The 27,395-nt window shown below is 41.2% G+C and overlaps 1 protein-coding gene across 2 annotated transcripts in view; it reads right to left on the bottom strand.

Annotated features, from left to right (window-relative positions):
- Positions 1-27,395, bottom strand: part of Chd2 (chromodomain helicase DNA binding protein 2) — a 116,844-nt gene that overhangs the window by 14,882 nt on the left and 74,567 nt on the right. For both annotated transcript variants that reach the window (XM_059272984.1, XM_059272979.1), the window contains 10 exons: positions 24,734-24,775; positions 23,053-23,192; positions 14,705-14,843; positions 14,422-14,572; positions 13,245-13,367; positions 12,035-12,163; positions 10,623-10,763; positions 7,700-7,834; positions 5,763-5,941; positions 2,059-2,158 (listed from right to left, as the gene is read on the bottom strand). In XM_059272984.1, the coding sequence (XP_059128967.1) occupies positions 2,059-2,158; positions 5,763-5,941; positions 7,700-7,834; positions 10,623-10,763; positions 12,035-12,163; positions 13,245-13,367; positions 14,422-14,572; positions 14,705-14,843; positions 23,053-23,192; positions 24,734-24,775 (1,279 nt within the window). The remainder of the gene's footprint in view (positions 1-2,058; positions 2,159-5,762; positions 5,942-7,699; positions 7,835-10,622; positions 10,764-12,034; positions 12,164-13,244; positions 13,368-14,421; positions 14,573-14,704; positions 14,844-23,052; positions 23,193-24,733; positions 24,776-27,395) is intronic.

Raw genomic sequence — 27,395 nt, 5'->3', positions numbered from 1 at the left:
TGAAAATATCTTCCCCTGCATGATGTTTAATACTACCATATTTCATTTAATGCTTGATTATTACTCTTCAGTAAGAATACATGACCATAATCTTCCCATTATTTTTAGACTGCAGTCATTCCCATCACAAGAATGCTTTAACCTTTGATTAGTCCCTTAAACTAAACTCTTAGATATAGAAGCATATGTTCTACTCTTCTGACAAATTCTGAAGAACCATGGTGCTGGTTTGTTTTATGTTAGCTTGACTCAAGCTAAAGTTATGAGAGGAGGAGCCTCAATAGAGAAAAGCCTCCATAAGATAAGGCTGTAGGCAAGCCTGTAGGACATTTTCTTAGTTAGTGATCAATGCGGGGAAGCCCAGTCCATGTGAGTGGTTCTGTCTTGAGCTGGTGGTCCTGGGTTCTATAAGAAAGCAGGCTGAGCAAACCAGTAAGCAGCACCCCTCCATGGCCTCTGTATCATTTCCTGCCTCCAGGTTCCTGCCCTGTTTCAGTTCCTGTCCTGACTTCTTTCACTGATGAACAATGATGATGAAGCATAAGCCAAATAAACCCTTTCCTTCCCAAGTTCGTTTTGTTCATAGTGTTCCATCACAGCACTGGTAACCCTAACCAAGACAACTATCCTACAGAGAGACTAAGATGACTCACCCCCCATAGTTGGATACTGATACATTTGCCATTCAACCTCATGAGCTTCTGCGGAGTCCTCTATCACTGTGTGCCCAACTTAGATCCTCAATCCAATTTTCCCTCCTATCTCAGGGCCTTTCCCGACTAGTTTCTTCTTCTCTGGAATCTTTCCTAACTATTCTTCCACGGATTTTTATAATGATTAGAAGCCAGTCAGATGGCTCAGTGGGTAAAGGCATGCATCACTAAGCCTGACTACCTGAGTTCGATCCCTGAGACACATGGAAGGATAGGAAAGCAGAGACTCCTGCAGCTTGTCTTTGGACATCATGAGGTAAGTGCTGCCTCTTGCACTCCCGTGTTCACTCTCTCTCGCTCTCTCACACAAGCACAAAATAAATAAGTATATAAATGTAAAATTTTATGTTTAGAACTTCACTAATACACAATTACTGTATTATTCCTATTACCATTACATTATATTCTTCAGTGTAAAATTAATTATGAACTATTTGAGAGTATAATTCCCAGGTCAATAATGCATTAAGCTCACATTACAAATTCTTCTAAGTGCCCACGCTGGTCCTGGCACGACTACAGACACTGAAGAAATGGCAATAGATGAGAAACAAAGTCTCTGTGTTCGTGAGCCTGAGACATTAGTGAAAAGTGGAACAATTTTCACAACTGCTCCTCAGTGGTTGATGTGGATATGGACCATGTGGCCAAGCAGCAGATCTATAGAAGTCTGCATGAGAACTAATTCTTCCACAGAAGCCAAGTCACCTTTACACCCATCTCCCTACTCATAAGAAAGGGTAACAACGCCTGGACACTGCAAATATCTACTCCTTTAAGTAAGCAATTGGGATTCCTCTATGTAAGAAACGGGATGGATGCCAAGCATATGCCCATATAAGAATAGGAATAGATTTTCTGCCCATGATCCTGGGACTTATGACTAGCCACGTTACAAGCTACAAAAATGTAAGAAGAAAAGGTCTAGAAAACAAGTGATGCAGGTCATGAGATCACAAGGTAAAAAATCCTTGTCAGGACTTTAAAATACTATCTGGCTCTAATGTATTGGCTATTTTACCTAATAAACAACAGTCATACTGTCTGGCTACTCATGGAAAATGTTAGGAACTATATATGGCTAGTACAAAGAAAAGTCACACTGTATGAAATTATGTTTGGATCACAGGTGACTAACTCTGTGGCCTGTGGTGGTTTCTGTCACCCTGTTTGGGCTGTACTGAAACCATGTAAGACACAGGCAAAGTGCCAGGGGCCTATCTACTACCATCAACAACCCCACAGATTTATCACTACCAGCCTAGGGAAAAACAAAAGCTAAGGGTATTTCATGTGCAATTATTTTTATACATTGGTATAAATTAGGACTAGATTTGTATTTTACCTCCTCTTCTTGAGATCTTTTCTTATGAGCCATCTTATACAGTTTATGTAGTTTTCGTGCATCAAATTCTGTAAACTTGGAAACAAAAATCCATAGGTTCCTAAAAGAAAAATTGTACTAGTAAATGATACATTTTAAAAAGTGATTTTGTTGTTGTTTTGTTTCAAGACAGAGTTTCTCTGTGTAGCCCTGGCTGTCTTGGAACTCACTCTGTAGACCACAGTGGCCTTCCTCTGCCTCCTGAGTGTTAGGATTAAAGGTCTGCACCACCCATCCTGGCTAAAAAGTGATTTTATTTTATGGATGGCAAGCTACTGAATTTTACTGTGAAATGTTCTCTAAGTCCCTGCACTAAGCCAGGTGTTCAAGCTCTTGCTATAATCCCAGCACACGGGGGGTTTTCAGGTCATCCTCAGATCCTCAGCTTACACAGTGAGTTTGAGACCAGCCTGGGTAAAGGACACTCTATCTCAAATAAATACGATAAAACAGAAAGTCTTTGCATCAGTAATGTATCATTACATGCTTCTATCTTAGGATGAGGGTTGTCAACAGTTCTAGGAACCCCTAACTTCTACAGTGGCAACCACACTCTATTCCAGAAGCTTTCCTTTGCCTTCCCCACACTCAGGACTCTGCCCACACACACACTCCGTCTTTCCCACCATCTCCCACGCTGGGACCCACAATCAACTGGTAACCTGTGTCACTGCCCTGCTTTCTTCCCAACTGTCACCTCCTCCGTCAAATTCTCGGTAACTCCCTGTCCGAGCGTGGCAGTGCTGTATACCATAGGAACGGAACAAGATGGGTGTTTACAGAGACTCAGAAACCAGTCTCTTGTCATGCGAGCTTTCCAGCGAGCCCTTTCACTGTGGCCGTGCTGTGCTAGGCCACTGACTAGTAAACGTACTGTGTCAGGTAGAGCCACTTACCTTCCTAAGGCCTCTTACAAAGAACAGTCTTCTGAGACATGGCAACTGAGCCCTAAACACACCCAGTGACCTAGCTGTCCACTCTCAAGCCTCTGCTGAAGCCCTGACTATGCTCATTTAAGTGATTCCACTTAGCTTGTCTATATTCACAGCAGTTAGCCTCCCTGGCCACCCTTTTGGAGGCATTTTCTTTTCTATCTTTTAATTTTTATTTATTACGTTATGTTTACGGGTGTTTAGTCTGAGTACATCTCTGTGTACTATGTGCATGCCTGGTGTCTGTGGAGGCTAGAAGAGGGTGTGTGGAGTTATTGATAGCTGTGAACCACTATATGGATGCAGTCCTCTGGAAGAAGAGCAGGTACTCTTATTGATGAACCATCTCTCCATCCCTATAGGCATTTTCTTCACACAACTTCTAAAATTGCTTCCATACTACTTTTAGATGGACAGTTTCTATGGAAGTCATAACTTGTATTATTTTTTAACTTTTAAAAACCAAGGACTTTTTAATGAACTACTGCTGGTGTTGGGATATTTAAACACCAACAGATCCAAGTGCACAGTAGGAAGCCTAAGATAACCTGTTGCTATCCTCTGATCTGGTAAAAAGAAAGCCGTATATGCTCAGTAAAGAGAAAAAAAATGCAAACTGTTAAGAGGAAAGAAATGACTTTTCAAAAACTATGTCTTGTACTCAGGGATGTGTGGCATGTTATCATTAGCATCATGACTGAGGTTTCTGAAAACCTACTTTTCACTCAAAAACCAATCTACTAAAACAGACTACCAAGATGCATGAACCATGAAGTACATGGACTCAAAGTAAATATAGTTTATGGAAATAAACTTAACATTAGCTTTTCAAAATTCCCTCTGGTACTGGGAACTGAATTCAGGGCTTTGTACATGCTGGGCACATATTCAACTACAAAGCTACATCCCCAAGCCCCCCACCCACAACTCTTTTGTTTTTTTTGGTTTTTTTTGAGGCAGGGTTTCTCTGTGTAACATTCCTGGCTGTCCTGGATCTCACTCTGTAGCCCAGGCTGACCTGGAACTCATTGAGATCCGCCTGCCTCTGCTTCCCAAGTGCTGGGATTAAAGGCGTGTGCCGCCGCCCCCGCCGCCACCACCACCACCACCACCACCACCACCACCACCACCACCGCCCGGCTCCCTTTTTCCTTTTCATTTTAGGACAGTCTCACTAGGTTGGCCAGTCTAGCCCTGAACTCAATCTATAGTCCACACAGGTCTTTGATCCTCCTGCTCAATCAGAAAACTGTGCCACCATCTTGACTTGTTACGGTTGCTTTAGAGAGTTGTCATTTCTTCAAAATATCTAAAGGGAACACAGACGGAGTGTCCCTATTTTGAAAATCCCGAGACGGATGTCTCAAGAGGTAAGTTACCCTCATATGATGGGTCACAGTCAAAATGCAGATGCAATAAATGCATCATACAGGAATACCTATAGGCTGGCTATATATATTAAGTATACATGAAGTAAAAGTGAATTTTGTGTAAGATTTGATCATCACTCCCAAGACTTGTCATTACTTATGTCCATGAATATTTCAAAGTCTAAAACACTTCTGATTCTAAGCATGTTTGATAAAGGGATACTTAACCTGTTTATAAATTAATACATATATATATAAGCCATAATGTCTTATATTAATCTAAATTACTACAGAGTTCTTTAATTAAAGGAGAGGAAAATGGAGAACCCAAGTTCCTGTGCTTTTAACCTTTGTTCACTTCGTGTGTTGGTACCTGCACTGGCTAGTTTTTATGTCAGCGTGGGAAAGAGAACATCAGTTGAGAAAAGGTGCTCACGAGATCGGCCTGTGGGCAAGACTGTCATACATTCTTTTAAATCATTTATTTATTTATGTGCACTGGTATATTGCCTGCATGTATATCTGTGTGAGGGTGCTGGGTCCCCAGGAACTGGAGTTACAGACAGTTGTAATTGACCTGTAGGCCCTGGGAACTGAACCTGGGTCCTCTGGAAGAGCAGTCAGTGCTCTTAACCACTAAGCCATCTCTCTAGCCCTCATACATTTTCTTGATAGATAACTGATATATGAAAGGGCCCAGCCCACTGTAGGAAGTGCCACTCCTGGGCCAGTGGTCCTGGGTTCTAGAAGAAAGCAGGCTGAGCAAGCATGAGGAGCAAGCCAGTCAGCAGCACCCCTCCATGGTCTCTGCTTCAGTTCAGGTCTCCAGGTTCCTGCCCTGCTTAGTTCTTGCCTTGACTTCCCCCAGCAATGAAATGTGATCTGAGTGTCACAAGCTGAAATAAAGTCCTCCTCAAGTTACTTGTGGCCATGGTGTTGCAACACAGTAATATAAGCAGTAACTAAGACAGTATGGAACCAACCAATTTCTTATAATAGATATAATAATGGTTATAGTAGATATAATAATATGTAGTAGATATAATATGTAAATACTAACCTGAGATGAGTAAAGTATTATCTAGTTTCTATGTCTTATGGGTTTAAAGCAAATATTCTGAGAATAAGCCAGAAATTTTATCATCATCATCATCATCATCATCATCTCCTTCTTATAGATTATATTAATGGCATAATCTTGCCACATGTTAACAAAATGGCTTATTTCATGAAAAAGAAGTTGAAGCCTACAGGTATGTTTGTCAACAATAAATTAAGTGACTATGCTCTCTATTTTAAAAAACACAGCACACCCACACACTGTCAAATGAAACTGGAGAGACTCAGGACCAGAGTGGGTTACCTCCTCCACAATTTGATGTGCTCCTGGTCTGAATAGGCTTTAAGGCACTCGGCTATGCGGTCTCCAATTTTAAGCAGGCAGTTCCTGGTGTGTTCCAGCTGTTCTTGCACATTGAGTCCCTTGTCAGGTTTGTCCAACTGTTTCAGTGCCTTTTTCACAGGCCTCATCCTCTCTTTACACTGGAACAGTCCAACACAGTAACATGAGCCATTGCAGAAAGAGTTCAATTATCATATCCACAGTCAAGATTCAAGAAAACACACACCCCTCATGCTACGTGTCACTATAGGAGTGGGTAACACCAGTGGAATGGGACAAGTGCAGATACGTAGAAATTCTGAGGTACAAGTGCCGTCACCATACTTGGGATTATGTGAGGACCTTTGATACCTGACTTAGCCTCTCTGAATGTTCTGTTTCCTCATCTGCAAGAGGGCTGTGGCCACTAAGAAGATCAAATGTAAAACAGTATTATATGCTTAACCTGAAAACCATGATCATCAAATTTCTTAATAATGAAAAAACAAAAACACTATCCTCTGGTAATTTCCTCAGCTAGAAACTCATGGACATTTTTCAGTGTTTAACTTCCAATTTTTAAAATGAAATAAAAAAGACACTACGAATTGGAAAATACTTACAAATGACTGTGCAAATAAAAAAAAATGCATAAATGATTTCTACAGAAAAGATAAATTACTATGTAGCTCCAGCTCGTCTGGAACCTGCTTCATAGCCTTAAACTGGCCTTGAGTTTGTGGCTAATATGAGGAAGACCCTTGGTTCAAAACCCAATAACATAAAACAAGGGAAACAGTTCCACAGAAGCAGCAGGTATTACTTTGTTTATAAGCAACAGGCTAAAGGAAAAACAGAGAAATGATGAATTTATTCATTTATTCAATTCACTCATTTATTGCTATCTTTCTAGTACCTAAGTGAACTTCATATAAAACATAATTCTCACAGAAAATAAAAGAACTTAAGAAAACTGACTTAACTACAAAGAAAAAAAAATATATGCAAGTATGTTTTAGAGTATACAGAGAGAGGTCAAAGACCTCACAGAACTGGGTCAATATTCTCTCATTTCAAAGAAGACAGCTTTTTCTTTAGCCTGAAAGAATTGAAGTGAGTCGTGACTTGTGGGAGTTTGGAAAGAGAATAGAGAGTTGTGGAACTCAGAAAGGACAGCAGCACCTTCCCATCCTTCCAGGAGGAAACAACTGTATTTCCGGGTCCAGCTCTTAGCTCCACAGCATGGCAGCAGGTATGCTCCAGAACTTCACCACTTCAAACGTTAGCCAAGACCTTCTCCTGGTCAGCCGGCATGTTTCAACCCCTCACGTGCTCCTGCCACCTTGGCATAGTCGTCCCCCCTTCCCCCACCACCTTTGACTCTTCCTTTGGAACCCAATGCAAACACCACTCCTCAGGCCTTCCAGACTAGGTCAGATCCCTTCTTACCAGACCTCCACCGTATCCACTGTTTCTCCTCCATACCCTATCATAAGGGCACCAACATGATCCAGGTAGTTATCTGTCTGCCCTATTATTATTCAGCTTAGTCACTGGTACTATTTTCTCTATAAACAATAGACTAAAGAAGAATAAGGAAATTCTTCTTTGAGATGGGGGTCTCTAAATGTTTTGTCTCCCATCCAGCACATTTCTACTTCCCAAATGCCTCTGAGGACCCGTCTAAACTCTGCAGGTTCCTGTACAGGTAAGGTTCATATAAACTCATGAAGGCCCATATATACTCATAAAAACAGGAATACAAGACATCCTACTAATCTGGTTCAAAATACAGTATGCAAAAATAAGCAATATACTTCTAAAACAACACACCAATTAATGTTTATACTAACTAAAGCTCTGTGGATGTGCCTGTGAAGGGCAGCCCAAGCATCAGCATCCTCTATTTCAAGACTTACAATGCTGAAGGTTTCCTGGTCCAGATCATCATCTTCATCCTCCCCAATGGGAACAGGTTCACTTCCTGCTGTAATGTGGACAGGACCCTGAGCTCGCTTTGATTTACTTGAAGACTTGGCATCACCACCTTTAACCTTTCAAAAGAGTTACAAAGAGTCCTTGTCATTTCTACACTCTTAAAATCTCGGTAGATTTCTTTTTGTTTGGCTTTGTTTTATTTGGTGGTGGTGGAGGTGGTAGTGGCAGTGGTGTTCCTATGAATATATGTGTGGGCGTGCATGAGTTTATGTGTACCACACCTGTACATGAATCTGCAGAGGCCATGAGAGGTTGCCAGATCCCCAGGAACTGGAGTTACAAGACATTGTAAATAAACCACTGTGTGGGTGCTGAGAACTGAACCTGGGTCATCTGCAAGAGCAGCAAGCTCTTAACAGCTAAGGATCTCTCCAGCTCTACAATCCAGACTTCTTACCTATGGTGCATTGCTAGAGCAATATATACACAAATATACACAAACCTATAAGATTAATAGCTGAATTATAATTCTTCCTATTTCTGTCTCTAAAGGTACTAAACTGCAGCTTCAAGTTTATCAATAGAATTTACAAAAATGTCATGAAGGGACTAAGGATCTACCTAGAACTCCCCAGGGCATAATCCCAGCAACCTCTCCTAACAGCTGCCCTTTGATCTGGGAATCTGTACCAGCTGCATAACTATCAATGCTGCAGGTCAAGAGGAACAGGCACGGAGACCAAAATTCTACGATACAGAGAAAAGACAAGCTTTTGAAAAAGCACAAAAGGTAAAACACTTGCCCTTACAGAGGTTCCTGGTTTGGTTCCCAGCACCTACATGGAAGCTCACAAACATCTATAATTCCAGTTCCAGGGACACCTCCACAGGCTCCTGCCTGCTTACCATTCACATACATACACTCAGACATACACACATAAACATAAAATAAAAATAAATATTCTTAAAATAAAAATTAGTGAGTTCAAGGCCAGCCTGGTATACAGAGTGAGTTCCAGGACAGTCAAGGCTACACAGAGAAACCCTGTCTTGAAAAACTAACTAACTAAATAAATAAATCAAATGAAAATTTAAAGAGCACAGGTAGCATGGTGTCACATCAACTACCTAGTAGCAGTTACGAGGAGAGAAACAGGGAGAGTAATCCGATCAGGAGGGTATCTGCAGTAAGCATAATGTGTTCATGAGATACAAAATGCATTAAGCTGGAGGGGGAAAAGCCACTTAAACTAAACATGAAACAATGTGAATCTGCCAAATGGTGGCATATGCCTTTAATCTTGACAGAGAAATCAGAGGCAGATTGATTTCTCTTGAGTTCTAGGCCAACCAGGGTTATGTAGTGAAACCCTTTCTCAAAAAGAAAACAAACAAGAAAATAAAACAAGAGAAACAAACCAAAAAACCAGAATGAAACATCATTCTGATCCAAATGCAAAAGAATTTATCACAATACAGTTTCTGTTTTATTCCAAAGACTTATTATTTTTTTTATTTATGTGGATGTACCTTGCTGAATTCATGTGTACCACAGGTGTGCAATGTCCACAGAGGACAAAAGAGGACAAGAGATCCCCAAGAACTAGAGTTACAGATGGTTGTGAGGACTGGTAACTGAACCCAGGTCTTAACCACTGAACCATCACCAACACCCTCAGTAGAGTTTCTAACATTAAAAACTGGAAAGTAATTTTAGTATAAAACTTAAATGGTTTCCACTATACTATAGCCAAAAACAATCTGCCTTATCTATTAAAAATGACCTTAACACCTGTTCTTTGGTGGTAAGGTAGTTTACAATATATTGTTGTGTGGAGAGAAGAGGTTATCCAATGGTCTAAGCTGACCAGTATTTTATATATATTTTGGTGGTGGTGGTGGTGGTGGTGGTGGTTTGTTTTTTCAAGACAGGGCTGTCTTGAAAAGAGAAGCCCTACCTGGATGTCCTGGAACTCAATTTGTAGATCAGGCTGGCCTTGAACTCACAGAGATCTGCCTGCCTCTAACTCCCGAGTACTGGGATTAAAAGTGTGGGCCACCACTGCCTAGCCAGTATTTTTATATTTATACTCATATTCCATGGGGAAATTTACAAAAGTCCCAAGAAGTTAAGATGTCAAGGGCTGCAGAGGTGACCCATGAGTTATGAACACTGGCTGCTCCTTTTAAGGACCTTAGTTCCAGTCCCAGAACCCTCACAGCAGTTCACAACCACCTGTAACTCCAGTGCCTGGGGATCCAATGCCTTCTTCTGGCTTCTTTAGGCACCAGGCACACATGTGATACACAGACATACATTCAAGCAAAACATCCATACACGTAAAATTTAAAAATTAAAAAAAAAAAAATCAAGACATCAATAGATGGCAGACTTCTAGCTGTGACTTGCTTGGAGCAATGGGTAAGGACTGACTACAACCATCTCTTCACATCTCACAAAGCCTGTTACTAAACTGTATTAAGTTTACGGTTTGTAATGAACTTCACAAAACTCCCAACATGAAGGCTTCCTAGCCAAGTCTACTCCAGTGGCTGTTGATGACATGTGGTATTTGGTTTGAATCTCAACTCTTCAAATAACCTTGTGTGTAAATTGTATTCTTCTGACATTATAATCTGAGAACCTATCCCTCATAATCCTCTCACTTGTCGTGTCTCATTCCAAATACTCCTCCCAAATATGTGAAGATGGATCAAACCAAGGCCTTCTACGTTAGAAAGCTCCAGACTGCACATCTCCCTTTCCCTATAAGGAGGGTGCAGGGATTGCTTACATAGCCCCAACCTTCCTTCCTGGATATACTCAAAGACAATCATCCCAGGGCTTGTACCTCGTGTTATTTAAAACCTAAACACAACTTCCCAGACAAGTATGTCGGGTACCTTCTCTTTCTTGTCCTTGGACTTCTTCCTCTCTTTGTCTCCTTCTCTGTCCTTCCGAGAACTCACTGGTTTCTCTTTGTTCTCCTTGTTCTCTTTCTTCTTCTGCTTTTTTTTCGTTGGACTTTTTTCTAAGCCATCATCCTAGGAAACAGAACACCATGAACTTTTTCACTCTTCTGCTTCTTCGTTTGTTTCTAAAGGGAGCAGCCATGGCCCAGGGGCTCATCACTGTATCCAATCAGAGCCTACCAGCACTCACTTGCAGAACTCTGAGTCCATTAGACTTGTCCAGGCAGACACCATTACATCCTCTGATCTAATTCTCTAAGCTACTCTTTAAGGCATTGACCGGATGGAGTTTGGTCCAATAGAAAAGCACTTGCCTACTGTGCATGAGGCCCAGAATTAGATCCTCAGAACTACCCCTACCCTAAAACAATAGTATTATTGCCCCCACTTCACAAACAAAAAATTGAGGACCAAAGCTGTCCACGGATAGCTAGTAACTGATGAAGCTGTTAGTATGTGAATTTGAGAACAAGCATTCACAGCTATGTTGGTCCCTTATACCCCTGGGGGCCCTCCTGGAGCCATCATCAAAGAATTACATTCAGAACAACAGAATAAAATCTTACGGAGTTGTCACTCACTGAAAAACACTGTACTTCCACTTTCTTCAGACTAGATTACAAATTGGCAAGCCAATGGCCAAGCCCAACCTCGAGAGAACTTCCAATTAACTGAACTACATTATGCAAGTCTTAAGTCCCCTGGTTAACCAGTCTCTACCAATCTCTTTCATTCTCTAAAATGAAATAATTACTAATTGCCATTTATCATGGTTTGTATGGTTTATTTCAGTTATGTAGGAATTTGTAGTTGCTCACTTAGGATGAGCCACTATGTGGTGATTTGAGTAAGAATGGCCCACATAGGCTACTATGTTTGAATGGAACCTCAGATAAGAATAGAAGGATTAGGAGGTGTGGCCTTGTTGGAGAAAGTGTGCCACTGGGGGTGGCTTTGAAGTTTCAAAAGTCCATACCAGGCCCAGGCTCAGTGTCTCTCTCCTCTCTCTCTCCTTTCTCTCCTCTCTCTCCCTCTCTCCCTCCCTCCCTCTCAGCTTGTGGAACAGGATGTAGCTCACAGCCATTTCTCCAGAACCACGCCTACTACCTGCTGCCATGCCATGATGATAATGGACTAAGCCTCTGAAACTGTAAGCCAACCCCAAATTAAATGTTTTCTTTTATAAGTTGCCTTAGTCGTGGTGTCTCTTCACAGCAACAGAACGGTGATTAAGATACAACTATATTTTTCTGACAGATTAGGTGAAGAGAAACATATTCTACGGTATTTTATCTATTCTCTATGTAAACAAATACATCACATGACTTCATGCAGTCCCATACCTTCACTTCCCCCTCTTCAGACTGGTTGTCTGAGTGTCTCGGAGATGGCAGTTCAAGCCCATGCTCATCCTTCAGCCTGGGGGCTTTATTTTCCTTCTTTACTCGAGGCTTCCGCTTCTTTAGTTTGGTCTAGAAAATAAAAATATGATAAAACTACAAATCACCCCCAACCCAACAGCATGACCAAGAAATATTCTGGCCAGCTGATTCATAATCCAAACAAGATAATTTAGTAACACAAAGGTGCAGGTAATTCTACCTGAAAGAAAATAAAACTGAACAAAACCACCTACTAACCTCTACCTAGCCTATACTGCTTTAAATGTCTGTATTCCTTGAAAATATTGATTTCATTTTTGGAACTCACCCTACAGGTAACACCCCCAGAAAAGGTTAAGACATTCTATGTACAAAAATATAATTAACATTGAAGGTGACAAAATTAACTCTTGAAAATTAGGTATCTAAAACTAAGAAAAAGGTTAAAATATTGTTTATCTATTCAATCAAATAAACAATATAAGCATGATCTTACTTGCCAATCTAGAACTTAATACATCATAATTACATTCTCACCATAATGTCTACAGAGTGGTACTATGTACTTAAAATACCACTGTGTAGAACAAATGGAAGTATGGTGATTTTATTCATGTAAGTTCTATTTATTGTATACATACATGTATACACAACACAGCTAAGGAGCATGTAAGCAACATGCCCACACAAGGTACAAACATACTTAGATTCTGTCTTCCCCGACTCGTTATCATGGGGAATTAAAGAAGAGAATTCATTAGCAACTTGGTATTTTTCATGAGCCAACTATAATCAAAACAGAAGTCCAATTTGTGAAATTAAGTGTGGAATCCAGCTGTCTACTCCTGGAATCCATTATCACAGCAGCCCAGTCAGATGCCAAAATACGGGAACTGTGTCCCCAGCTGAGGACAAGATCAGGAAAGAACAAGGACCATCCAAAGAGATGCAGAACATTCTGCTGCAATACCTGAGCGGAACTGTAAGAGAGGTGCTGAGATACTGAGTTCAATTATCAAATGAGCATTTGTTCTTAGCAACCTCAGAGCTGCGTCTGCCCACGAGAGGGCAGGATGCTGTGCAGTACCCAGAAAGGACATCTCTTCCCCCTCAGCTCTGCAGAGTCCCAGGCTCCCCTGGGGGAACGCCAGTTGGCAGTACACTCACTCACCTCCTCCCCACTGGTCACAGTGCCCTTCTTCTCCAGACCCTTCCTGAGCAGCTTCAGCAAGTAGTCCACCCGGGTCTGCAGCTGCTTCCCCTGAGGCTTTTTATCTGTCTCCACTGGTAGAATCTTCAACAGGAAAGGAAGAGAAGCACCCGCCACCACCCACAGCCTGGTTAGTGAATCCAGATAAACAGAGACAACACAGAACTTAGCACAGTCCTTTCCCTCCCAACCACCCGAAACACAGATTAAAGCCTCAGATCCTATTCTCATGTCCATGGCTCCCAGTCACTGAAAATCCCTCATGAGCCACTCTGTTTTACAAAATGGGATGGAGAAATCCAGCTCTCCCACTGGCTCCTACCTGTGCTGTTAACAGGGTAGAACAACTCAGGTAGGAGGGCTTGTGGCTTCATCTGCTAGAGCATCCCAGCCGTCGTGGATTTCCTCCTTCCAGGAGCAGGGACTCCCTGGAGCTAGGTTAAAGCTTCGTTTTAGATTGAAAATGCTTCTTAGAGCATTGCCGGAGCACTGAGCTATGCCAGGAGATGATCTGTTGTCTACCACAGCTGGACCTCTCCGGCCAGACTGGATTTGCTCTCAGTGCTTCTCTACAGGGTGCTGTCACCCTCCTAACCCCAGATGGGATGAGCAGTGTTTAATGTGCCAGGACAAAGCCCTGAGAGGACCACAACATGGAGTGGATCCAGTCGGCCCTTGCTTAAAGCTCCAAGCACAGCCTTGCTACTTGAAAGAGATAGGTGGGAGGCTCAATTTTGTGGGAGAAGTACAATGAAAGTTCAATTTCATTACAAAAAATACCAAGCTGACACTTGTTCTCTGTGTACAGAACTGGAGAAAAAATGTTAAATAATGCGCCAACAAGGAAGGCCCAGGAATGCTTTCAGTCCCAAAAAACTGACCTGGTATTTGCTGTAATGAGATTTGGCCTGCAGTAAATATCAGAATTTTAAGATTTCTCCTATGTAATTTCCTCTGGTTGTCATCTTTCCTTTTATCATCATCTATGAAATATGCCACAGTCCACTAAAGATGGTAACTTCCCAAAGATAAATAAAGAAATCCTCCCTCTTGAAAAGAATTAAAGAAAAGTTAAAGATAAATTATACAGAGATATTATACAACAAATCTCGAAATGTCCAGCACGGCAGTTACTTACTTTATCAGTGAGTTTTAGCTCTGGGTCTGTCTTAATTAGCTCCCAGTTTCCATAGCCATGTTCATAGATCCCAAGCAACAGACGAGAATCATCCTCCACACCCCACTCCACATCGAAATGTGCCGCTTTGACTCGGCAGCTCAAGCAGTATCTACGGGGTTCAAAACCAAGGGCCTGAGAAATGGGGCCTTCCCAACATGCTGAAGAAGCTGCCCAACCACACACAGCTCTAACCTCATTCTATGTCCAGCCAGCCATGCGGGTACACGGTAAAGACACTCACTTTTTTTTTTCCTCAGGGTCCACAGGGATAGATTTATGCAGCATCTCAAACTCTTCTTCATGTTGGATAATGGACTTCACATTAACCTGAACCCCAGAGATCTTGATGGTTGGGCCTCTTCTCTTGCCTGGTCCTTTTCCTAAATACAAATGTTATATTCCTTAGGTGAAAAGTCTCTCTACTATCAAACTCTGACTTAGTCCCTCTCTATACAACCTCTAGCGTATTATTAGATCAACGATAGAACTTATAAGAGAAATTATTCTCAACTACTTATTTGTTGGGTTTTCTTTTGTTTTATTATTGTTTTGTTTTTTCAAGATAGGTTTTCTCTGTACAACCATGCTGGCCTTGGACTCACAGAGATCTGCCTGCCTCTGCCTCCTGAGTGCTGGGATTAAAGGCAGGCACCACTACCACCCAGACTCAACTAATGTGTATAAAATAAATTTTAAGCAGTATTTTAACACTTCTAGTCTTAAACTATGTATTGATATTTGTACTTGTAATTTTCCTGCTTATATTTCTTTATGAAAGCTAATTAACAGAAGATTCGAAAGGCATATTAATGTTAAAATTTTAGATAAGCTAAAAATAAGTGCTTTAGATGTCTCCTATTTATCTTCAGTTACTACTTTCTGGAAAAGTATGAGCTCTTGCTAAAGCTAGCCCACTGAAATACTAAAGACTGACAGTCATGGGTAACACGAGATAGTGACTCTAAACTGCACTGGAGATCATAACTCATCTACGAGTGAAATAAAACCACTCCAACCAGAGCCTAAGTTGAAAACTTCAAGATCATCAAGATGTCACTTTTTTGTAAGAACAAAGATGGTTCTCAGGAGAAAAATGAGTATCAACAGTTTACATAAAACAACACATAAACATCTATTTTAAAAGATACAACCTCATTCACTAAAAGAAAAGTGAGATCCTCTTTCTCGCCTATCAAGGCTAGCAAACATCCAAATGTTTGCCAGGTGTGGTGGCATGGGTCTTTAATCTCAGCACTCAGCAGGCAGAAGCTGGTGGATCTCTGAATTCCAGGACAGCCTAGTCTACAGAGTGAGTTCCAGGACAGCCTGGTGTACACAGTGAGTTTCATGGCAGCTTGGTCTATAGAGAGACAACCCGTCTCACAAACAAAAACAAACAAACAAACAACACAAACAGTTAACACCCCATTCTGTTTGTGAAGCTTGCCCACAGGCACTACCAACCATCCACTGGTAGTTCCAGACCAACACAGGATAATCTAGTGATACCAGAACAAAATGCCCAGACATTTACCTCAGGGCCCTACAATCCCACTTTTAAAAATCTATCTTAAAAATCCTGACAGAGATATAAAGTAGACTATTTAGCAGAGCACATTTTTCTTGTAACTTTATTGATGATGGCAAAAGACTGAGAATAACTCAAATACTTAGAACTAAGGGACAAAGAAGATGAAGTGTGAAAGAAGACCATGTCTACATGCATGCTGTGCAGGACACGTCAGGAACGGACACGTCAGGAACTACATTCTCTTCTGTATGCGGACAGAAGTACACATATGTTTAGATTTTTCTAAACAAGCAATAGAATGAATTCAGAATTAACACAACAGTGTCTAAGAGGAAGGAAGCAAACACAGATATAAACAACAACAAAGCAGGATCCTCCTCTACGTGATTCCTGCTCATAGTTTAGACTTGGAATCCTTTTCATGTCAATATTTCACATCACTACAAAATAACAGCACTACGTCAGGCATGGTGCCTTTGCAATGGCAGCCCTGGGGAGGCCGGGTAAGAGGACTGCCTGGACTCTGACAGCAGCCTGAGCAAATACCAGACAAGCCAGGCTACACAGCAAGACCCTGTCAGGAGAGGCAGGGAAGGAAAGCAGGCGGGAAGTTAGTTCAACCAAAATGAGAACGGTGATCCCTAAAAATCAAAACTATATGAAAAGAAAGTCTGAATTCAGTTGATGACACAATCACACACAGAAAAGAACAGCTTCAAATAAACTATTAGTAACATGTATTCTAAAGACAAAAAGATACACAAATGCAAGTCTTCTCAGAGATAAGGTTAATATTGAGGGCCACACATGATGGTGCACACCTTTAATCTCATCACTCAGGAGAGAGAGGCAGACTGGCCTCCATAAATTCAAGACCACCAGGGCTACATAGAAAGACCCTGTCTCAAAACACACACACACACACACACACACACACACACACACACACACACACACAATATTGATATTTGGAAATGCATGTATATGATGTGGGATAAAACAGGAGCATAATTATGTTAAGAACAGAATCAATAATTTACACTGGAAATGGAAATGTCAGCCTGGCCTCAAAATATGCTAGATACAGTCTACAGGCAACAGAAACTCAGGGGAAGGAAGTTAATGTCAGGAAGAAGCAATAAGCCTCAACCAGAACAGGAACATATATAAGAAAAAAAAGAGGACATGGAGCTCTAATAAGGGAGGAAATCTCCAAAATGGAAACTCGAAGAAAACAGAACCAAACAAACAGAACAATGCACAGATGCATGGTATACTGCCTTTGAATTGTGTTTAAAAAATGAAAACAGCCACTGGTACCAAGCACAGAGTGCTAAGGGGTTGCACAATTGCTTTCTGACTGAATCTGAAACCTCCTCCAGGAAGGAATTCATGCTCCTCCTATAAACCTGGTCAACGGCCCATGGCTGGGGCAGTCATAGGCCCGTGTGGAGTCTCTACTACTGTTGTCTTACTGGACAGTGTCACTCTGCCTTCAAACTTTTACATTTTACCCATACGTTAGTGCTACTCAGAGCACTGTTTGCAGTGAGCACTGCTTAAAGCAGAGACTCCTAACTGGTCAAACAGCCTTACAGGACACCTTGATTACCCTTCCAAGGCTCTGGAACACAGCGGAAGCAGGGGCGAAAAGAACGTTAAGAGCTGAAGAACAGGCTGAGTGGTTACCTGCATGAGAGGACCATCAACTTCCATCACAGACAGGAGAGGGGCTCCTATGACTCATCCCACCCTCCTGAAGGTGCTACTGGCAGTTAATGGTTGTTGGAGAAGAGGAATTGTTTTCTTCAGTGGTATAGCCAATGATAATGCTGATGTTCCACTAAAGAATCCCTGACCTAAGTTCATAAACAATCCTAATTAAGCTCAGTGAGTCATAAAATAACCTTGGATGTACAAGGGGAGCTTGTTCAGAAGGGTTCAACAGAGTGGGAGGGGATGAGACAGGGTGAGGAGGAGTAAAAATGACCAAGTACATTATACACTTATTTGAACTTGTGTCGTGAATGAATAAATTTAAAACATTTTTAAAATATGAAACCATAATAGCTGTTATTTCTTAATAATTATTTTTAATCTCTCAGCTGGTACTGTGCTTGAAACCCTAGCTCAGATCTCCAGCACTGAGTAAAACCAGGTATGGTGGTACACTCCTGAAACCCCAGCTAAAAGTTAGAGGAAGGGCCAACTTTAGCTAGTGAGTGCCTGGGCAGCCTGGACTACATGAGACCCTACCTCAAAATAAATAAATAGATAGATTGATTATAGATAGAAGATAGATAGATAGATAGATAGATAGATAGATAGATAGATAGATAGATAAAAATAAAAAATAAGCCGGGCGGTGGTGGCGCACACCTTTAGTCCCAGCACTCAGGAAGCAGAGGCAAGTGGATCTCTGTGAGTTCAAGGCCAGCCTGGGCTATAGATTAAGTTCCAGGAAAGGTGCAAAGCTACACAGAGAAACCCCGTGTCAAATAAATAAATAAATATAATAAAATAAATAAAATAAACTTATGAACTTAAAAGTTATTTCTAGTTTTTTTGAATGTTATAAAAGCACATATTCAAGTCACTATTCAAATCATTCAAACTATCACATTCCTTTACAAAAAGAAAAAAAACTAAAATGTTTCAGATATGGTTTCACTGTATCTGAAATGTTTTTAAATTTTGCTAATTTCTAAAATATCCTTAAAAGCAAAATTCAGAGTAAATACTTGTTTCTTTACTTACTGAGAACAGCTAACACTGTAAGTTATACTCTAGATAACCACTGTAATGTATGGAATTATTAATCATCCAACCTTCTGGTTACTAAGAGGGTATATAACTTGCCTGAGAGTATTATAATTAAGAAAAAGCAGAATCAGATTCCCAGGCAACTAGCTGACTCCTGAGCCTGAACTCCCCACTACCGAGCCATCAAAGGGTAGTGCTACAGAGCAGAGCAAAGAGGAAGAGAATGGGGTAAGTGACACATAGACAAGGCCCATGAGGACACTGCATTTCTGAGAGTGACCGCTTTAGTGCTCTGCTCTCAATAACCTCTCTAGTCATAACCATCCTACTGTGTTACCAACTCTGAGTGACCACTTTAGAGCTCTAGTTACAAACCACTGTTTGTTCTTCCAAAGACTGGTATGCTGGTTTATTTTAGCCATGACACATGCTAGTCATCTAGGAAGAGGGAACATCAAGTGAGGGGTTACCTCCACCAGACTGACCTGCAGGCCTGTCTCTAAGGCATTTTCTGGATTAGTGATTGATATGTGAGGGCCCAGCCCACTTTGGAAGGTGTCAGCCCTGGGCAGGTGGTTCCTGGGTTGCTGTGGATATCGCTCTTTATAAATAAAATGCTAATTGGCCAGTAGCCAGGCAGGAAGTATAGACAGGACAAGCAGAGAACAGAATTCTGGGAACAGGAAGGCTGAGTGAGGACACGCTGCCAGCTGCCGTCATGAGTACCAACATGTAAGATACTGGTAAGCCACGAGCCATGTGGCAAGGTATAGATTTATAGAAATGGGTTAATTTAAGATGTAAGAACTATATAACTAGAAGCCTGAGCCATTAGGCCAAATAGTTTAAATAATAATTTTCAAAAAAAAATGGGGTAAAGTTCTGTTTTTGTCTTTCCAGGATAATAGAAATACCCATCTTCCTGAAATCATAAGGTCTTGGATATCCAGATGTCTACAACAGAAAGAAAAGAATCTATTGGTACCAATCTATACAGGGTAAAATCTCACTGCCTAACATCTATAAATCTTTCAATCTAGAAAAGTTGTGGTTCCAATTCAATTATAAACCAAGCTGGCTTTGGAGATGGAATTGGCTCACTTCTTCTCTAAACCCGAACATATTGCTAAAAGGAAAAAGGTTGAGAGATTCTTTTGTCCCATATCAGAAGAGCCCTCTGGTGTGGGGCAGAGAAAAATCAATATTTTTATTTAAATCAGGTTGATTATAAATGCAATCTCTTTCTAAAGGAGAAAAGGGGATATGATATAGATATGATAGGATAAAAGGATAGATCGCTGAACCTACTTTTAATGAACAACAACTTGTTTGAAATGTTTTACATTGCTATGGATTTTAGTTTATTGATACAGATTTCAAAGTTAATTTTGTTATACTGTATATATATTTCTACTCTCATTTGAGGTATTATGTTTATGTAACTCATTTAGACTGTAATGGATAATTAAAAAATACAGATTAATAATTAGTCTTCTATGATAGTCAAACTTGTAGCATGTTAGTTAAGTTTTCTAGGTATACATAGATATATTTCAAATAGATAGGTAATCTTCAAACACTTCAAAGATCTACAGAATATGGCATTTAAAATGTTTTAAAAATTTAGACTTTCTGAACAGTGAGACATGTCTGCCCCTGGCAGCACCGATTTACTTCAGAGAGGAGTATGGGCATCAAAGACACTGTATATGGAGTTTATCTTCTTCTTGGCAAAAATAGCCATTTGGGCAAGAAACTGTTCTTCCGTGGACTGCTTGATCAACTGAACATGCAGGACCCATAGGAAGGTGACCATTGAACTTTGCTTGGCAAAATGGTCCCTCAGGTTCCTGCTTCTCAGAGGAAACTGCCAGACATTCTAAAGGACACAGAGAGAAGTGGCCGAGAGACTCTAGGCCTATGGGCTAAAGACAGATGCCCCAACTTTACAGAGGAACTTTGGATGACTGTCCAGGCTGCCAGCTGTCTCTGTCTACTCTCGCAAGACTCTCAGAAATTGCTTGCGTCCTTCTCCCACTTCTCAGGTAATATCATATCTTTCTGAGGTCTTTGATGTAGTTGAAGACTAGATAGTTATAATTTTCCTTTGTTATGATAAAAGATAAGTTAGATATGAAACCTTAGACTCACAAATATAGGAGAGATAGGATATCTTCTTTAATTTGGCCAAATACAAATAGACTAGATATTATAAATAGACTAGATATTGTAACTGTAATTCTTGCTTAATAATTGTTTTGTTATATGTAATTTTACTATGTGAAAGTTAAAACCTTCCTTTTTGAAAAAAAGAAGAAAAGGAGAAGTGCTGTGGATATTGCTCTGTATAAATAAAATGCTGATTGGCCAGTAGCCAGGCAGGAAGTATAGGCAGGACGAGGAGAGAGGAGAATTCTGGGAACAGGAAGGGTGAGTAAGGAGATGCTGCCAGCTGCCAAAATGAGTACCAATATGTAAGATACTGGTAAGCCACGAGCCATGTGGCAAAGTATAGATTTATAGAAATGGGTTAATTTAAGATGTAAGAACTAGATAGCTAGAAGCTTGAGTCATTAGGCCAAACAGTTTAAATAGTATAAAAGTCTGTGTGTCTATTTTATAAGTGGGCTGCGGGACTGCTGGGGTTTGGCAGAAGCTGGAGAGAAGCTCTCCAGCTACACTGGGTTATATACGAAAGGAGGCTGAGGAAGCCAGTAAACAGTGTTCTGCCATGGCTCCTGCCTCTGCTCCTGCTTGAGTTGCTTCTCTGATTTCCCTGACTGATGATAAACCCATTCCTCCCAACAGGTTTTTGGTCAGTGTTTTATCATGCAGCAGGGAAGCTAACTTGGACAGAAATTGGTAGCAGCATGTGGGCTGCTACTGTGAAGAACTGGGCCATGTTGGTGTTTCAAGGACTAGGGAAGACTTTCAAACAACTGGACACTATGAGCAGAAATTAATTTGCCATTCTAATATGAGCCTGGAAGACAGTGCTGCAAGCAATGTGGACTATGGAGGCCAAACTCAAAAGGTTTCAGAGGGGAACAATACCAGAAAGTGAACCCCAGGCCATCTGGGTGGTATTTTGGCAAGAATTCGGCTGGCTGTCTTCTGCTCCTGTCCTTAAAACAGTGTTGAGACTGTGACAGACTATGGGGACTTTTGAAGTTGGACTGAAACATTTTCATTATAATATGGCAACAAGGCTGTCGGGGAAAGGGATTATAATGTGGTGGTTTGAATGAGAAATGTTGCCACAGTCTAGGGTATTTGAACTCAGTCTCCAGTTGGTGCCACTGTTCGGGGAGGTTTAGTTGGCATAGCCTTGCTGGAAAATATGTCATTGGGGGTGGACTTGGAAATTTTGATTTCCAATTTGCTTTCTCTGCTACAGGCCTTCATTTGAGGATGTGTGCTCTCCACTTCCTGCTCCAGCCGCCATGCCTACCTACTTTCCTACTACATGCTACACTATACGCTGCCGTGCTTCCCCACCATAACCCTGTGCAACCATAAACCCAAATAAATCCATTTGTAAGTTGATTTCAATCATGGTGCTTTGTCACAGCAACAGAAAAGGAATTTATGCATCGGGCAAAACTCCTTTTCTGTTTTTTTTTTGTTTTGTTTTTTGTTTCAGTTTTTCAAGACAGGGTTTCTCTGTTTAACTCTGGCCATCCTGGAACGCACTCTGTAGACCAGGCTGGCCCCAAACTCACAAAGATCCGCCTGCCTCTGCTTCCTGAGAGCCGGAACTAAAGGCGTGTGTTACCACCACCCAGTCCCTTTTCTGGTTTCTAAGAGGAAAGAAATTATGTCCAGCCCAATTACAGCAAACTCCAGTGCCATGAAAATCTCTAGATAACCAAAATGTTTATATGATTTGTCCAATTCTCTAAATATCTTACAATTGCCATAACATAACAACCTACATCTCATAGTGTTTAAGGTCTATAACCCTTCAGAGCTAAAATATGCAGGTGTCTGCTCTACTCTGGCCCATAGTGTCTTTGTATCATTCAGCCGAGTTTAATCTTTTCACAGCAGCATCAAAGAAACCTCTCATCTTGTTTATCACATCATACATTCACAAAGTCACTTCATCTGAGAGTAGATACATGGGATCTTACAACACTGAGCTCACAGAAAGGCAACTCAAAATCCATAACTGCAAGTACCAGGTACGTGTGGGCTATAAGTATAGTTTTTAAAAACCCGTACGTAACAGAAATTCCAGTCCATGAGTACCAGATACAGAATAATCCCGGAACTAGACTTGCTGACTGACTTACCTTCACTGGCATTTTCTTTCAGCTGTTCTTCATATTCCTGCATTGCTGACACACAGCTATTATGAATCAGTTCCCCCAGGCGTTTCAGGTCTGCCACAGACTTATCCACTAGCTCGGCATCACGTGCTATGCACTCTAGCCTGAAAAAGGACAAAGATCAAGACACTGTGCCACTTTCTATCACATAATACTGCTATGTCTCCTAAGTGCTTGCTCTTGGAAGATGTTTCCTGTATGAGTGAGTCCAGGCCAATGAGAACGTTGTGCAATAACTAAGGCACATTCATCACCAAGAAGTGCCTTGGGGCAGGAGAGATGGCTCAGAGGTCAAGGGCACTGGCTGCTCTTCCAGAGGTCCTGAGTTCAATTCCCAGCAGCCCATGGTGGCTCACAACCATCTATAGTGGGGTCTGATGCCCTCTTCTGGCATGCAGGCAGAACACTGTATACTTGGTAAATAAATAAATCTTTAAAAAAAAAAAGAGCCAGGCAGTAGTGGCACACGCCTTTAATCCCAGCACTGGGCAGGCAAAAGCTGGTGGATCTCTGAGTTCGAGTCCAGCCTGGTCTACAGAGTGAGTTCCAGGACAGGCAGGGCTACACAGAGAAACCTTCTCTCAAATAACAACAACAACGACAAAAGAATTGCCTTGGGATATTCCCCCTTAACATCAGAGAGAAAAGGGTCTGACTGTGTTCTTCTCTACACATGAGCCGTCTGCAACTCTCAGCATGTGAGGTGCTTAAAAAGTGCACACATTGTTTGCCTTTCCGTGCCCTTTCTTTTCTCCTGTGCTAGCCACTGCAGCCCTCCTAGAAGCACAGGATAATTACTTCTCCGTTATTCAGTCCACCTCTATGGCATACCAAGCGCAGGAATCCACTGATTAAAATCAGGCTGTCTAAAGGCTAACAGACCCACTTGCCCACATCCAGTGGGTTTTACACTAACTTCTTCAAAGATGAGAGTTTTGCATCTGGATGCTCAAACAGTCCCAGAGAGATGCTGTACTGACTGTTAATGGACTACTGTATCTCTCCTTCCTCTCCCAATGGAAAGACAAAACCAAAGCACACACTTGGGATTTCCACCAGATCCAGAAGTTTCTAAGAGACAGGCATCTGACATGTCCTTTAAACCAGTGCTCTTATTTGAAAGATATGTGACGATTGTGTAAAAAGCAAGATATTAAACTATTTGAAACATGCAGACACTTCTGTTAAAAACCCAATCTCTAAATGTGTACTCTGAGCAGCAGTAACTGACACTTTCTGTAGTACTGCCAAGATAACACAGCTCTTTATATTATCTTCATGACATCACTAGATCATGAAATCACAAAAACCACGTTTTCCTCCCACGCTCCTAAATCAAAGAACTAACTACCTGCATTGTTGAATGGAGCCCTGTGAGCATCCCTTCTGGACCACTCTTGACCATGCAATCTGCATGCGTGTGCCTCATCCCCCTCATTCAGACAAAACTTCTGAATGGTCAGTCTACAGCCACCTTTCCAAAACAGGACATGCACCCGATACAGTAGTGTCTTAACAGTGACTCCCTTAGGTGTCATTAGTATTAAATAGAAAGTATTACCTCCCCTCACAAAAAAAAGGGGGGAAAAAAGCCTGCTGCTATATAGGAAAAGTAAAAAGAAGACAGATCTATTATTGGTCTTACCTTTCAAGAGGGAGACCAAACTTCTTATAAGCCTTGATGAACCTAAGAATATGATCAACAAAATGAATTAAAAAAATCACAAGTATTAACTATACAAATGCCACAATATCCTGTCAGGAAGTACGAGCCACACCAACTGTCAGGAGACTGACACAATCCCTACATCTAATATGTGACGACTGAGTGTTTCTGAACCGGTCAACTATCAGCACTATTCAAGGCAGACACCAAGTTTACTCTCAGTGACAGATCGGACTGGAACTGCAACCCCACTGCCATGTCCTTTTTAGAAGGAAGAGGCACACATCAGCTCTACTATGATAAAACTCTACATCGTTACTCAGTGGCCAATTCAGTCCATTAACTCCATGCTGAGTTCTAAATCACAATATTTTTCATTATTTTATGATTATGATACAGCTATAAGATTTCTACAATTGCCATAATTTTCTAAACTAAGCAGAACTATATATAATACATACATATGTAAACACATGTATAATTTAAAACTTATACAAAACTGTTGCCCACCCTTGTCTCCAACCAAAGCTCCAATCTTATCTTTCCACAGTCTCTACCTTTAATCATGCTGATCACTCCCCATTTCCCCTCGCCATTGCATGCTAACTACCAACACTATCAACAAAAAGCAAGATGTCACAGCACATCAAAGCCTCACTGTAATATGCCAAGTTACTATGAAAACTGGTAATGGAACAGTATAAGGAAAGACACTAGAAAAAAAGGATGTAAAAGATGTAACAATAGCACTAAATATGAGAACAGCTAAGCAACAATATGAAAGAATTTGCATATGAAACTTAATAAAGTGTTAGATAGGAAAGTGAACCTGAGGGTTATCCCTTGACCCCACATTTCTCCTTAATAGAAAATGAAATCTTTCCTAGCTAAAATAGTAGGCTTTGAGATGTAAAAATAATAAGGATGACGGAAGGCAGCTCTTGCCTAGCATACACCAGGACCTGGGTTCAACCTCAGCACTGAAAACATGAAAATAATCTTCAATGGCACAATAAGGTTATCCAAAAATAAAGTCATTTGCTGTTCCTCCATAAAAATAGCAAATCCATCAATAAAAACTGCCCAAATCAACTCTAAGGAAAACCTAATAATTATGCATTAGTCTGCAGCCATCTGAAGCATCTGTTGAGGAAAATGACTGAGTCTCAGTAGAGCAAAGAGCTTTCCTGTCATCACAATTCGCTTTATTTCCAATTCCTTCCTGAGAAATCCTTGCACAGCAGCCACCAGAGGAGGGCAGGGCTGAGGCATCTCAGGGGACCAGAAAGAATACTGACCTGACTACACATCCCCAAAGTGCGGTTCTCAGGTTTGACTTTTCTATTCTTTTCTTTAATTATTTATTTTTATTACTAATTATTAGTATTATATATATGGGTATTTTGGCTGCATAAATGTCTGTGTGCCATGTGAGTGCTTGGTGTCCAGGGAGGCCAGAAGAAGGAGTCAGATGCCCTGGAACTGGAGTTATAGACAGCCGTAAGCTGTCATGTGGGTGCTGGGAATCGAATGTGGGTCCTCTGCAAAAGCAGTCAGTGCTGCCCACTGCTGGGCCGTCTCCTGGTCTGTCTTTTTAATAGGAACTGGAACTCTTTATGGACACTCGTGTCCACAGGTCACTTGTAATAATCATAATGCAAAGGTTTAACACACCAGTGGCCTGGGGCACATCCCTTGGAGATAATACAACACTGGTCAAAAATTAAAAACAACTGGAAATAAGATGCCCACAGAATATCCTGAAAGGCTCTGACATACTCCTAGGAATCAAAAAGACCACACATTTGCAGGTCTGCAGAAATGCAAAGGGAAGATCTGGGATGGTCCTAACTTCAGCTCTGTATGTGCAGATCCTCTAGGTCAGGGCGTAGTTGTGAACAGACTCCCAGAGCACTACACAAGATCCATACCAAGCTCCTCAAAGAGGTCAGTAGACTTGCTAGCTGGAACAACTGAGATCTGCCTGTCATTTGCTAATCACTCAGCTAAAGCAGCAGAGACTTCGAAGGACATGACAGAAAACACAGACTTGAGGGAAGTCAGTGAACAAACAGCATCCAACTGGCTAGTGAGGGAAACTGAGGTCCAGAGTTCCATATTACATTACTTACAACATCTGCTTTTTACAAGGTGGTGGTGGCGCATGCCTTTAACCCCAGCACTCAAGAGACAGAGGCAGGTGGATCTCTGTGAGTTCAAGGCCAGCCTGGTCTACGGAGGGAGTTCCAGGACAGCCAGGACTGCACAGAGAAACCCTGTCTCAAAAAACAACCAACCAACCATCTGGCTTTCAAACAAAAACAAAATTATGGCACCTGAGGAAGCAAGTACAGTGCACAAAGAAAGAAGACAAAGGCCAACCAGAAAAGTACTTGAAGAAGACCGGAACCTGGACTCAGAAGACAACAATCTGCTACTGTAAACATGCACACGGACACGGGCAAGTTATACCTAAAGAAAGAAAGAGTCACCTAATAAGAGACGATCGGTAGAAATATAAATTAGAGAACAGGGAAGCAGTTCGAATGGAGCACTTGCCCAGCATGCATACCGCCTTGGGTTTGATTCTAAGAGAGGGAAGGAAAGGAACACATAGAAAAATTTAAAAAGGAGACAAACA

This window comes from Peromyscus eremicus, chromosome 1 (assembly GCF_949786415.1).
Source record: "Peromyscus eremicus chromosome 1, PerEre_H2_v1, whole genome shotgun sequence".
Lineage (NCBI taxonomy): Eukaryota > Metazoa > Chordata > Mammalia > Rodentia > Cricetidae > Peromyscus > Peromyscus eremicus.
Note: the sequence above shows the minus strand (reverse complement) of the source record. Positions and strands in the feature narration are given on the sequence as shown.